The 15,242-nt window shown below is 39.9% G+C and overlaps 1 protein-coding gene across 1 annotated transcript; it reads left to right on the top strand.

Moving 5' to 3' along the window:
• The first annotated feature begins 8,326 nt into the window (after nucleotides 1–8,326).
• Nucleotides 8,327–14,332, top strand: LOC130181475 (high affinity choline transporter 1-like). The gene is made up of 5 exons (XM_056395720.1): nucleotides 8,327–8,566; nucleotides 11,954–12,097; nucleotides 12,320–12,473; nucleotides 13,329–13,546; nucleotides 13,644–14,332. The coding sequence occupies exons 1-5, from the start codon at nucleotides 8,375–8,377 to the stop codon at nucleotides 14,202–14,204; spliced, it is 1,269 nt and encodes a 422-aa protein (XP_056251695.1). The 5' UTR covers nucleotides 8,327–8,374; the 3' UTR covers nucleotides 14,205–14,332.
• Nucleotides 14,333–15,242: the final 910 nt, after the last annotated feature.

Here is a 15,242-nt window from a genome sequence, read left to right as displayed (position 1 = left end):
TTATATATAAAATGTTGATTTTCACTAATTGTCAGTTTTCTAAAATAAATGTCAATAACTGAAGGATTTTGTATCTGGAAGTTTCTGCTTCATAAAGGAACAAAGAGACGTCGCTGCAGCTGCACCTGGATCACCTGGATCACCTGGATCACCTGGATCACCTGGTGGAGCGACGACACGTCAACGCCATCCATCACATCTACTCTTCTACAGAGCATCATCATCATCATCATCATCAGACATCAGAAGACACACAGACACACACACACACATACACACACACACACACACACACACATACACACACACACAGACACACACAGACACACACACACACACACACACACACAGACACACACACACACACAGACACACACACGCACATACACACACACACACACAGACACACACACACACACACACACACACATACACACACACAGACACACACACACAGACACACACACACACAGACACACACACACACACACACACAGTGATCTGTCAGTGTGGAGGATAAATGGCGTCTGGGCGTGTTGGTGACAGCTCGTTCCAGACGTCATGGTCTCTGCTGTAAGACAATCTGACCCCCCCCCCCCCCCCCCCCCTCCCTCTGTGACCTCACTCTGATGGATTACAGTTACTCCGGCCGTGTGGTCGCTTCTCGTCACTTACATGAAGCGTCTTATTCACCATCTCTGCTTTTACACTTCCTGCTCAAACTATTAATACGTTCACTGACTGTGACGTCGCTCTGCCTCTCGCTCCATCTAAGACCTGCTACTGGAGCCAGATATTCAGACCACCTCTGCTTGATCAGGTTACCATGGAAACCTCCACATAAGAAATATGAAAATATAACAGAGATTTCCTTGAATAATAATCAAATGATTTAAAAAATGTTTTGAATGAAACCATAATATTTCAATGGAAGCACTTTACAATAAGACTTTATAATATATATATATATATAATATACTGTTTTTCTGTATATTTGCATATTTGTATCTTTCATTTCCCTGCATCAGGACAGTTTGGTCACATGCTGGTGAGTCTTTGGATGTGCGTCCAACTGTTTGACCTCTAATAACCCTCTTTGCAACCGTTCTTACTGTGGATCCTCGTTTTGTGTTGTGCGTCAAGCTCTTAGAAAAATAACAGGAGGCTTCAAAATTGTACAAATCTTTAGTAAGAATCATGAGAATATGATGAAAGAACAGAAAATATAGTTTGATGTTTATACAAACAAAAACAGCTGAAAATGGAAGAAATAAAGCTCAGAAGTTACAGTCTGGCTCTACATGTAAAGGGATTTTAATCTTAAAGTTTTTGGTTAGAAATCTGATTGAAAATATTAATTAATGGTTGAAACTCACTATTTTAAGACTCTGTTTTAATAACAGATGGCCCACAGATGTGTATTAGATCATGTTTCAAAGCCCCACATCAGCACTTTCAGCTTGCTTCCTCGGCTTGACGCTACATGACCGTATAAATAAAGTTAAGTTCATGGTAATGAAACATGTTCATAGTATTCCCCAATGAACAGACACCAGACTCCAGAGGGTTTGAAAGAGAAAGTTGTTGGTGTTTACTGTCTCAGAAGAGTTGCTATCAGTCCAGAATGAATTATGCAAAATATATTCTGCTTCAAGTCAATGGGGCGGCTGCAGGATGATTTAAAGTTGACAGAGCCGCTCTCTCTTGGCGAGTTGAAACGCTGAATGAAGGACCTTGTGGCAGATTCAATAAGGAGCTGTCCTTGCAAAATGTAAATGAGTGTGGCCTGTGAAACATGCTGATTGGCTCCTGGGCCGCCGCCTCCTGCAGGACCCCTGTGGAAAAACTCATTCCGTCAACGTGTCTGTTCCTCTGCCTGATCTCACCTGTTTCATTTCAGCTGAGAATCCACAGTTCGCTTTGCTTTAATTATCATTCTCTTAACGTCACCATTCGTCTGGGTTTATTGATGCAACGCCATAGGAAGAGGAAGAGGAAGAGGAAGAGCCGGCATCAAAGATGAAATACCTCCTTTTAACATGTCAGCGTTCGTCACATGACAAATGACTGTCAGCAGCAGCTGCCAAACAAAAACCGTAAAATTAAAGTAAAATGTCCTGATTCAAATAAAGTGTAAAAACAATAAATTTACAGAAAGTTTCATTAATATTTCTACAGAGAAAAACTGTTATTTTACATTATTATTATGTAATTATTATTATTTCTACTAAATTATTATGATCAAACACCTTCAATAAAGTGACACCACAAACTTTTTCCTAATAATAAAATTAAGTGTCAATCAATGAAATATTAACACATGCTTAATATTGTAAAGTAAACCTTTTATTTTGGAAGACAAAGTAAAAAACACTGTGTAAAACAGATTAAAATCATCTCAAACTTCAACTTGCAGTATTTGTGTCTGAAGAACTAAAACTGGCATTTCTCCATTGGTCTATCTGCCTGTTAAGGTTCCTATAATGAGGAGGTGATGATGTCACCTCTGAAAGAGGGGGGCTGTGGAGCTGAGGGGGGTGGGCTGTTGTTTTTTAGCTTCAGTTTGATCTTGTTTTCCACAGTATTCTCCATATAGTTCTGACAACACATGTGGACAAACATTAAACTATCTTTTATGTCAGAATCCAACTATACAGTGTATTAATAAGTCAAATCACAACATCCCACAAAGATCAATGAATCTTTACCAGAAGTGACGGAGCAGATGAAGAAAAATCCACCTTCAAACTGCCAGTAATCAGCTGGATCCTTGGAGCATCTGGGGGGAAGAAATAACAGGAGACACTAAGATTCACTGTCAAGTCCTTAAAAAGTATGATTCAATCATTTTTTTGTTTCCCATTACTTTAATAAAGCTTAAACAAATGTTATTTAAATGATTTGTACCGACAAAGAATGCTCTGACCTTCTGTGGCTGCTTTCTAATGTTCCACCGGACTAAACATCAAACACCTGAAGCTCATCTTCACAACTCTGCTTGTGTTAAACAGACTGTGCAGACACCTGTGTAGGAGATACTGACAATGTGCCTGAAAATAATGGAGGAATATTGTCAGTCCGTCAGTCAGTCAGTGCTGCTGCGGTCCAGCCACAAATCTGACCACATAACTCTCTTCTCTGAAACTTTCCCTGGCTGCTTGTTGTGTTCAGAATACAATAGAACTTGTTATTGTGTTTTAAGTTCATCACAGTTAGCTCCAACATGTTGTTTACCGGTAAATGTCTTATTCTGTGTTCAGTTGTTCTCAAAGACTCAGAGGAGTCGGCGGTTCAATTTTTTCTGGTAAGTACATTTTGTTTTAAGCCTGTTTCTTTGCTAGCCAAAATTAGCATCCCTGTTAATATCACAGTTCAGGTGAAGATGCACCGTGCTAACCAAGCTAGCCAGCTAGTGCTAGCGTTAGCTGATAGTTTAGCAATTGCTATGCTAACGGTACCTGGCCCCGCTGGGATGATAACCTGTGACAACCTGGGTTAGCTCGTGGAGGTGTTCAGTCAAAGCCCAATAAAAAGGTGAATTTAATCAACGTTAATCTAACGACGTTTGGTTTGTGTTTCTCCACATGTGACCCAGTTTAAGTGATCTGCGTTAGTGTAATGCGCAGCGTTAATGTTAGTTAATACATTGTCCATCAAGACGTTGTGATAGTTTAAGTTAAGACAGGTCACACCCAAACACCAAGACATCACTGATCATGGGAAAGTGCTGGAATGTCAGCTTTAGTTTTCTATACAATAACACAAGGTTTATCTATGATGATGATGTCGCCGTGCGAGCGCTGATCGACGCTGCCCTCGGCTTTTAGACATGGCACTACACAGAGGTCAAGGATGTGGTGGCAGCTGCCTGACGGATGTTTCCTGGGCTGATCAAAGGGAGTTCAGTGACAATAGAGAAGCAATGGTAAATTAAACATAAAAAATCATTCATTTTCTTGAAGAAATTGTTTGTATTTTCAGTTGTTAACGACACAAAAAGTGACGGAAAAGTAACTAAACTACTTGAATGAATGTATCTGAACAGCAAAGGCTGCAACATGTAGTTAGTAGTGTAATTACATGAAGTACACGACTCCTAAACACTGCACGCTCACAATGTGTTGATGTTGAGCAGGTGTAATGTTTACCATGTTCACCATCTTCGTTTAGTGTGTGCATTTAGCCTCAATCTCCACCTGGAGGGAACAAAATAAGTGTCAAATGAAATAAAAGAGTTAGTGAATTTAATTACTGAGGTTCAGTAATTCAAGCTGTATCAAGAGAAGATGCCTGTAACTTAACCATCACAGGCCTGTACGAACTTGTAAGAACGACACATGCACATACTGGGAACCAGCAGGACTGGAGAAACCTGCTGCTGGTTCCCAGGTCAAAGACATGAAGTGTCGTGACAGAAGATTTATGGCATGTTCTTGTATTCTTGCCAACAAACCAACGAGTGTTCCTTCATCGTGTGCCAGGATTTTCCTTATATTTTGTGTAAATTAAATCAGTTTTAGGGATATAAACAGTTTATTATCTCCAACAGAATCAACAGAAATATTGAAGGTGCTGTTCCAAAAGAAAATTGTCAAATGTTAATATTAAAATATTCCTTCTACATCATAGTCTGCATTTACACTCTGCCCCTCCCAGATTAGTTTCACCTGCCCCTCATTATCCCTCCCCCTCTGGTGTATTTAGTCTGTTTTCTTCTCTCAGTGTCAGTTTGTGTCTGTTTCAAGTGTTTCAGCAGTTTTCATAGTGTTTTAGTGTCTTCGTCTTCTCCCTGCTGGACTCTTCTGCCTTTTCCTCTGACTGATTACCTGGGAATCAACCTTTTCTTTAGTAAAAGTAAAAGTCTGTTTGTGAATCGAGGATCTGTGGTTTCTCCTGTCGTCTATTTCATTGTGTCGTCATCTTCTTTATTTATTTTCTTTTTCAGATCTCGAAGGTCGTCATTGTCTTTGCTCTGAATTCCTCGTCTGTCTTTGGGCCTCCTCAGATTTGCAGACTAGGACATGTGAGTGGACTCCACATTACTGCTGTGTGGATTTAATGTTATTATTAGTCATAAGGAAACTTGGGACTACAGTGATAAAAGACATTAAAAACAAGTCAGAAGCTGACAGTCTCAGCAGATCTCAGGTGTTCATGAAGCTTTTTCCACAGGTGAGGAGCAGAGAAGCTAAAAGCTGCTTCACCTTGCTTGGTTCTGATTCTGGGAACACAGAGTAAACCTGTCCCAGGTGAACATGAGGGTTTTACTGTGTTTTGGATACTCCCATATGCAAATGTACACATATTAATATCATGGCTTCCTCAAAAACCGAAAAAATTGTGCTGTTTCATAAAGTATCTACCTTAACACAGAGACTTACAGAATTTGAACATGATGGGAGTACCCTCCACCTTTTCCATTGACTGCAATACAAATTCAGGAGCTGAATTCCAGAGAAAAGCAGAAAAAAACGACCCTTTTTTGTAACTTGCTCCTGTTTCCACATTTTTGGTTCTAGAAACACCAAAGCCACATTATCTGTGCACAAAGATCTGTTGACAATCATGGTTCGCTCATGGTTCTGAAAGGAGTTACCGTTCTTTTCAAAAATATCAGTTGTTTGAGAGGCTCGCGAAGCCAAAATCTCACTCGGCTGTGTGAGCTCTGTGTCTTCCAGCTAGACACAGCTGTTCAAAACAGCTCGTTAAGAGACTCTTTGATCCCTGTGATGTTTACAAACACAAACACAAACACAGCCACACAAACACAGACACACACACACACACAGAACACAAACATATATATGTTGACAGAAAAACACAAACACTATCTCTACGATTTTGATTAACCTTCAAAATAAAAGCCTTAATATGGTAAGAGGTAATTTTTAGCTGTAAAAAAAAAAACAACCTTATATGCAATTTATACTGCAAAACCCAGAAGCACAGACACTTTCAAAATAACAGTTTCTTATTATTATTCTTTTGCTTGATATGTGGCTTATGAGTTCTTTATTAGGAAAATTGAAAAAAGCTAAATTGCTGTGGATAAAGCGAGGCTAGCTTTTTCTACCTGTTTCAAGCCTTTGTGCTAAGCTAAGCTAACCGGCTGCTGGTTGGATTCCTATGTTCAATGGACTGATATCCGAGTGCTATCATTTTTCTTATGTAGCACTCAGCCAAAAAGAATAACAGCACATTTCTCAAAAGTATTTAAATTAAATAATTGGGGTTGACTCCAAATTTGAGGAGATTTTTCTTAAGAAAAGCAGCATTTGTTAATTCCACATTTTGACTGCTACTGTTGTGACTTGGAGGAAAGTTAAACCTCAGTTTCTGTGTTAGTCCATTATCTTACAGTATATATTTGTTCCCAGTCCTCAACTACAGCATGGCTGTCAACATCCTGGGAGTGGCGGTAATGATGGTTTTCTACCTGCTGGTTCTCGGGGTCGGGATCTGGGCGTCTGTCAAGTCTAAAAGGGAGGAGAGCAGAAGTGCAGCTAACAAGATGGACATGGCCCTGCTGGGAAACCGAAGCATAAACAAGGTGGTGGGGATCTTCACAATGACAGGTGATGTATTATTGTTGTGGAGGCTGTTGCTGCACTCTTTGAATTTAGGGAACAGCAAATACAGGTAACACTAAAGCTGAAGCTGAAGAATGTCAACAGACCAAAACCTGCAAACTGTGCTGCCAGCTGTTTTCAATAGAAAACTAAACTGTACCTGCTCCTCCTGTGAACTCATGACTGTATTTCTATGTGCTTGTTCGTCCCGTAGCCACGTGGGTCGGAGGATGTTTTATCATGGGATTAAGTGAGATGACTTACACCCCCTCTATGGGACTAACGTCAGCCATAATCATGTTAACAGCTTTCTCTTTTTGTTTTATTTTAGGTAAGTATTGATGATTTATAATAAAAAACATTTAGATGATGTCTGTATATTTAGAACAAACAGTATTTCATTCAAAACACATTAGTGTTACCTCGCTGTGTAACAATATCGAAATAACAAATAACCAAGTTCAGAGGGATATTAAAGCTCCTCCAGTGTAAAGGTCTGTGTCCATGTGTAGTGTGATTATAGATCAGCTCTAGCTTCTATATTAATACTGTGAAAGTATCAAAGCCTCAGTCCACAGAGAAATGCACACAGCCTGTATTCAGAAACTGAGCCTTAAAACCAGCCGTCAGGACTTCTGGAACTTTGTGATGTCACAACAAAGCAGTCACCAAGCCCCGCCCACCTGGACCCACCATCCAAACCTTGCAGGTTTTGGTTTCTCTGAGGGTTTTACCTGAAATCTGCTATATTTTTATTGGATCACTCAGAAAACAGTCAGCCAATCAGAAGAGAGGCTCAGAGCCTCCTCTCTTCTGATTGGCTGACTGACCTGTTGTTACTAGAGCTCCAGAGAGAAGCCTGAGAGAGGAGATGTAAAACTACACTGAGATGGGTTTTGGTTCTTAAAACCACAAATATATCTAGTTATGGATATCAAAACTATAATATGGGACCTTTTAAAGGAGATTTATTTCTACAGGAAATGCACACAGAACAGATTGCAGTTGGAATAAAGTCAATTATCACTGGTTGTATTATGGTTTTTAAACCAGTTTGAGTTTTTTGCATTTATTAAAACTTTCCCAGGAGCTAGAAAAGCACTTAAGAAACACCAGTGTGTAGTTAGGACAGGTAGTCAAGACATTTAGTAATGCATCCGCTGGCTGTTACATCACGCATAGCTTCCCTTGACGCTTGATGACAATAAAACATGATGAGATGTTGGTATCACATACAGATTGTATGTCAGTAGCAGAGAGACACGGGGTCTTTCTTATTTATGTTAATTATTGAAATGATGACCCTTTACTGTTTTCTCTTGAACGTGCGTCTGCATCCTGCCAACAGCATAACAATCTGTCTTTTATTTTGAAGGTGGCCTTGTGTTCGCCAAGCCCATGAGAGACAACAAGTATGTCACCATGTTGGACCCTTTCAATGTCAAGTATGGGAAAGCAGTGTTGGCCCTTCAGTCACTGTGTGCACTGCTGATTGATTTTTTGTGGTTGTCGGGATTACTGATTGGTTTAGGTACAGTATGTTTGCACTTTACCCACGTCTACCCTCTGGTTTCTATTGTATTCTACCTTTTCAATAATGAAAAGCATTTTACTAGTTTGAATTAAAAAAAAAAACATGTAAACACTGTCACATTATGGGGATTCATTCTGGGACTAAACCATCAAATTTTGGGGTAAATCTTTGCTTTTGGTAAAGTTTTGAATGAGAGCAGCTGAAGGTTTTTGGGAGCGTTGGTATTAATTATATGTAGTGCTTAGTCAGGAATTTAATGTAAGTCAATAAAATGACAAAACAAACAATAAAATCGTCCCCTGTGTTGGTAACAGGTGGCACCACAAGTGTGATTTTGGATTTGTCCTACACTGTGAGCATCTGGATCTCTGTCATCGTCATCATTGTCTACACGCTGCTGGGCGGACTCTACTCTGTGGCCTACACTGACATCATACAGCTCGTCCTAATATTCATCACCCTGGTGAGTTCAGTAATTATTATTTTTACTTTCAGTAATGATATAGTTTCATATCTGCAGTTTTAAGACAGGAGGAAGCTTTTGATTTATCAGTTTTAAAGTGTTGAGTATTCATTCCCTTCAAATGAAATATTCTCTTTGGGACAATCTCTGTTCAATAACAATAACACAGTGATCATTAGAAAAGAAAACTAGCTGTTATTCAATTCAGGCACAGCAGTCATGTTATTTATAAATGGTATTACTTAATTTTTTTCTGAAAAAAAGAAAGTGTCTACCTTAGCACAGAGACTTACAGAATTTGAACATAAGCCTCAAAGTGATGGGAGTACCCTCCACCTCCCCTACTGACTTCAATAGAAATTCAGGACAAAAGCAAAAAAAAAAACCTTTTTTGTCTGTTCACAAGACTTATAGCTAATAACCAAATATTCAGTATATTGATGTCTTAAATGAAAGTTTTTAGGATGAAGTTCATCTTTTTGTTACTAGTAGAAATGATTACTTCTTCACATTTTAAGACATTTTATCCCTTCTTCCACCTTTGACAGTAAATAATTTGGTTTCCAGCTGTTTCAACAACATGTTTGCAGTTCTCAGCTTTTTCAGCAAATGGATAATTTTTCAACCATTTCAGGACATTCAAACTCCAGCTTACAAGTTCTGCTTTTAATCTTCAGCCATTGCATCAGCTACTTCAGCATTGCTTCAGCTACTTCAGCATTGCTTCAGCTACTTCAGCATTGCTTTAGCAGTTGCTTCAGCTTCTACAGCATTGCTATGGCAATATCATTCAGCTCTCAGCATTCACACGCATTTTCAGCAGGAAGTTTGTCTTATTCATCTCCCGTATCCAAATTTCGGCCTGTAAGTATTTCCCCAGCTTTGAAAAAATCCAGACAATATATATATCAGTGCGCGCGGCTCAATCAGGAATGGTGTGCTATGACTTTTCTTATTAATTCTAGTAATCATGACGAAGTGAATGGCAATAAAAAGTGAAAGAATTCCCATAGAGAATGAATGGGGAGACGTCTTCAGAACAACCAAACCCAGCCCTCTTTCGAACTCTACTGTTGCATCAAACTTCTACATAGAAAAATGCTTGAAATGTTAAACGGGTCACAGTGCTTGAGACTCTTTTTGATTAAATCAGTATTTTGACAACTATTACGGTTTACACAAAATCGCAGTTTACGGTTTGTGTCATTTTTAGACCGTTTCAGACTTTATAATGGGTGTGTATTGCACAGAATGTTCAGAGCTAGAGTGGATGACATCATCGCTAGAGTGGATGACATCATCGCTAGAGTGGGAGAAGCTCTAGAACTCCTCTGAATAAATTCTGTTTAACTCGCCCTCACGGCCACATATTTCAGTCTTCACACATCGTGACTTCCTCGGTAGTAGACAAATTTGTGCCGTTTCATAGAAAGTGTCTACCTTAGCAAAGAGACTTACAGAATTTGAACATAAGCCTCAAAGTGATGGGACTACCCTCCACCTCTCCCATTGACTGCAATACAAATTCAGGAGCTGATTTCCAGAGAAAAGCAGGAAATTACCCGTTTTTGTAACTTGCTCCTGTTTCCACATTTTTGGCTCTAGAGACGCCAAAGCCACATTATTTGTGCACAAAGATCTTGTGACACTCATGGTCCGCTCATGATTTTCATAGGAGTTACCGTTCTTTTCAAAAATACCAGTTGTTTGAGAGTCTTGCCGAGTCAAAATCTCACTCAGCTGTGTCAGCTCTGTGTCTTCCAGCTAGACACAGCTGTTCAAAACAGCTCGTTAAGAAACTCTTTGACCTCTGTGATGTTTAAAAACACACACACACACACACACACACACACACACACACACAATACTAACGCAGTATCCAGGGAGAAACAAAGACAAAGCTGATTCTCATTGGCTAATTAGACTCATTAACTCTTACCGTTATTACTCTCAAGTATGAGAGCATCTATGAGGCAAATCAGCACTGTGTATGTGTGTGTGTTCATGCCTTTCTATGATTGTGAGGACAATTTTGTTAAGAATGCATTTTTGTACACATGTATGTACACATATATTGACAGACACACAAACCATCTCCACCTTTGGATATTCACCTTATAAAAAAATCATAATTTTGGCATCTAATGTTTCGAAGCACTGTACTTCAATTAATATGAGCTACTTTTTCAACAATTTTAGCATTGTGGTGAGGTGATCTTTTCAATAGGACTCGTAGTTTTCCCTCCGATATCCCATTTTTGATGAAGTTTCATCTTAAAAGCTGTTGTCTGCCTAAGAAGACAGAGGGGATTGTGTGTGCGTGTTTCCCTCCTCCCCCTGGTGGCCACAGTCGCCAGTGGCAACCAGTGTCTCAGCAGGTGCTACTCAGGAGGTGTTACTAGGCAGAAATGGGCAAGGCTGATTCTGATTGCCTAATTAGACTAATTAATTCTTAGCCTTTAACTCAGGTATGAGAGGAACTTTAAGGTAAATCAACACGGTGTATTTGCGTGTACTTGTGTGTGTGCGTTGATGTGTGTTTCTTTGCGTTTGTGTACATGTCTTTCTATAATTGTGAGGACAATTTTGGTTAAAAAACATTATTGTGAGGTCCTGACAATTTCAAAGGGCTGTTTGAAGGTTAAGATTACACAGTTCCAAACACCACGCACACACATACATTGAAAGATGCACAAACACCATCAGCACCATATAAACACACAACAATACACACACGCATATTGACAGACACACACAAACACCATCTTCACGATTTTGATTACCCTTCAAAATAAAAGTCTCTTAGAAGCTTTTGTCTGTATGGGGATATAGTGGTATAGCTTTATTACAGACGAACATCTTTAAGGGCATGTATATGTGTGTACACATGTCTTTCTGTGGTTGTGGGGACAAATTTGTGTTTGAAACCATCAGTGTGAGGTTATTTTGGCCAGTCGTGAGAGCTTCAAAAGGCTTTCTGAGGGACACCTGCAGTGACTGAGTTCAGTGTCAGGATTACACTCTCTACAATATGAATGAAACTGAAAGTAACGTCCTTTGTACATATTGGAACATGAAGAGCGAAGTACACGCACCAAGCAGCAGGAACATTCAAAAGTTCAACCAGGAATTTTTCTAGTTATTATTATTATTATTGTCATAAACAAACAAGAAAAAAATCTATTGTAGGCCTGTTGTACTGGATTGCATTGGATTGAAACAGATGTAACTAATAAAGTTATATTAACTTTATGTTTGTATCTGTAAGAGGTGTGGGTTTCCCATGGTTAAGTTTTCATGGCCTTAGCTTATTTCGTAGTTCAAGTAATTTATACTAAATACTTCTTCTCCCTTCAGTGGTTGCCAAGTTTTTCCTTGTCTTTGCAGTGGACCTGTGTCCCCTTTGTCTTCATGAACCCCTCCTCCCTGGACATCACCCAGACGGCCCTGAACTACACCTTTCGTGCTCCATGGATCAATAAACTGGAGAGCAAGTTTGCCTGGACGACCATCGATGGTTTCTTATATCTGGTAAAATCAAGAAGATTAATGAGCTAATCTCGTTAAAGTCATGATAGTCGATTTACTAGAGTAAGAAAACAACACTGTTGTTTGAATTCAAAATTTCGAACCTGAATTCAACATGTTATTACAGTTTGAATATTCTTTTTCTCCCCACGTTTGTACAAATGTTCAGATGTTGATTATAAAGTGTCAAACTTTTTTTAAAATATGACTTTATTTACTTTCAAGTCACTGGGAAGTCTGGGATACCAGTCCTTCCACCAGAGGACCTTGTCAGCTTCGTCCTCGTCTTCTGCAAAGATGTCTTGCTTTGTTGCTGCTTTCTGTATTCTTATTTTTGGAATACCTCCAATCCTTATTGGGGCAGTGGCTGCATCTACAGGTAAAATAAATAAACTGATGTTTATTCAAAACAATCTGGACTATGATCAGGGTTTAAGAACTCCAGAACTGCTGAGACCTTCGAGAAACTAAAGACAATCAATCAATAGAATGATTAGATTAAAAAGATTAGATCTAAATTCATACTCTTAAATGGTATTATGCTAACTTGTTGTTTGATATATGTTGTTTTTATATCTATTTTATGTATCTTTTTAATATGTGTTATTTATTAATCTGACTGATGAACATCTGGTCAATATGTGGTTTTTAGACATCCTGCCAGAGGACTGCAGTTGAAAATTAGCCTGTTGGCTAACACTGGCACATTTACAGAAAGGTTAATTAATGTGCACTGTCCTTTTCAAATAAATAAAAATAAATGAAAAAAATGAAAAAATCAAGGGCGTATGAACTGACGCAAAAACTCATCCGCAAGAGTTGAACATTTTTGCTAACTAAATTACAGCTAACATCGGTACAGTTAGTGACCACAGACTGTAAATAAAGATGGACGTAGCCTCTGTGACATCACCTGCAGGTTTTTGAGGAGCAGTTTTGAAGCTCAGTGTGAACTGCCCCGCCGTCGCCATCTTGGCAGTGCCTGACCCCGCTCATAAACTTGCTGATTTCTGCTGTAAAGTTGGAAATTTTAACATGGGAGTCTATGGGGACTGACTCACTGTTGGAGCCAGACTCTAGTTGCCATTAGAGGAACTGCAGCTTTTGGCCACTTGTTAGTAATATATAAAATGGATCTTTGGGAGGAACAAACCCAAGCAGTCCAAGTCATGAGAGTATTGTTTCAGACTAACTGTCTTCCATTTGTTTATCCAACCGTCTCCTATCATGTCAGACTGGAACCTCACTTCTTATGGTTCTCCATCTCCCCTGGATCGTGGAGAGGGAGCCATGGTCCTGCCCATCACCCTGCATCACCTCACCCCAAGCTTCATCGCCCTCATTGGTACCGGAGCCATCGCCGCTGCTGTCATGTCATCAGCTGACTCTGCTCTACTCGCCATAGCCTCCATCTTCACCTCCAACATCTACAAGACGATCCTGAGACCTCAGGTGGGGAGAGAGGCTCCGGGAAACCTTGAAGAGTAGAATGTGAAACCTTATAGATTCGTTGCAACTCATTTTTTCATGCTATTTCATTTCTACTCAGGCGTCACAGAGAGAGCTTCAGTGGGTGATCTATGTGTCTGTGGTGGCGGGGGGCCTGGCCTGTACAGCACTCACCAACCTGAAGAACAGTGTCGTAATACTGCTGTTACTTGGTAGCGAGCTGGCCTACATCTTGACCTTCTCTCAGCTCATCTGCGCCCTGTTCTTCAGCATCTCCAACGGTTATGGGGCTGTTATCGGCTGGGTGACAGGGCTGGTGTTAAGACTGCTGAGTGGAGTCCCATTTCTGGGGGTAGCGCCAGTCATACACTTCCCAGGATGCACTCTTGAGGATGGCATTTACGTCCAGTACGCTCCCATTAAGACCATCGCGATGCTTGCTGCCTTTGCTGCCAACTTGTTGTTCTCGTACCTGGCGTCGGTGCTCTTCAACAGAGGCCTGCTTCCTCAGTGGTGGGATGTGTTTGAGGTGAAAGCTCCGCCCTCGCCACGACCTCTTACACCAACAGACGCTGAAGAAAAACACAACAAGATGGAGAAGTTGGATGAGAAACAATCTCATCAAGAAGCTTCAGAGCCGATGATTAGCACCACGTGTTAAATGTTCTCTGTGCGTCAGAATATCTTTACAGTTGATGTTTAAGTGTATGTCTTTAAGGGGATTGACCTACAGATGATGAAGGGTGTCACTGTTTGTCTCTGGTCTCTCTTGTTCCCTCCTCTGGACCTCCTGTCTGTTCCCTGCCCATTGACACACCTGTTCCTCATCTGATCCCTGACATTAATTCCAGCCCTTTTTCCCTCAGTCAGATCTCAGGCCATGTCGACACGTGTAGCGACGACTGTCCATTGAAGAAAGCTGCAGAGAGATTTTAAAGTGAACTCTTACCTGTGTTGTGTTTCTACAAAGTTCATTTGAATATTTGACATGACAAGAACAAACCTGCAACTGTGGAACGACGAAAGTAATGTGTAACCACACCCATGTGTCAACTGCTTGGAGCAATAATCAATACAAAATGTGCAGCCTGATGAAATAAACCACACAGGCACATTTTGGCTCCTATAACATGTACACGTCAATCAGAAAACAGGTTGTTACCGGTTCTTTAGATTCATAAACCAAAGTGTTTGATTCTCACTGTCCTCAACACTGTATTTGTATCACCAGCACTTCATAGGAGCTGCAGCTCAAGATAATAGTATTGATTGATATTAAAATTCAAGATGGACACCTAAGACACCAATTGTCACCAACTACACCAACTCTTTTAAATGGTCTAGATTTTATTTCTCTAATGTTTCCAAGGTCCTGTTTTATTGTGTTATATGCATGAATAATGTGTGTTCATGTGAGACTGTGTAACACCTGTCGTGTGTTGCCATTTTGACCTTTTCTGTCTGACAAAACAAATAATGTATAATAAGAGACTTCCTGGATAAATAAAATAAAATAATGTGGCCCCACACCCTCACCAAGCCTTAATCTGCCAATACCTTCATATAATAATTAATCATTTAATTATTCATGTCTGTAAAATGTCAGAACACTGTAAAAGCTCAATTTCCCAGAGAGAGTAGATATATTCAAACTGACTCTTTGTCCAACCATTGGTCCAAAAAGCAGCATCATTACATG

This window comes from Seriola aureovittata, chromosome 14, assembly GCF_021018895.1.
Source record: "Seriola aureovittata isolate HTS-2021-v1 ecotype China chromosome 14, ASM2101889v1, whole genome shotgun sequence".
Classification (NCBI taxonomy): Eukaryota; Metazoa; Chordata; class Actinopteri; order Carangiformes; family Carangidae; genus Seriola; species Seriola aureovittata.
Note: the sequence above shows the minus strand (reverse complement) of the source record. Positions and strands in the feature narration are given on the sequence as shown.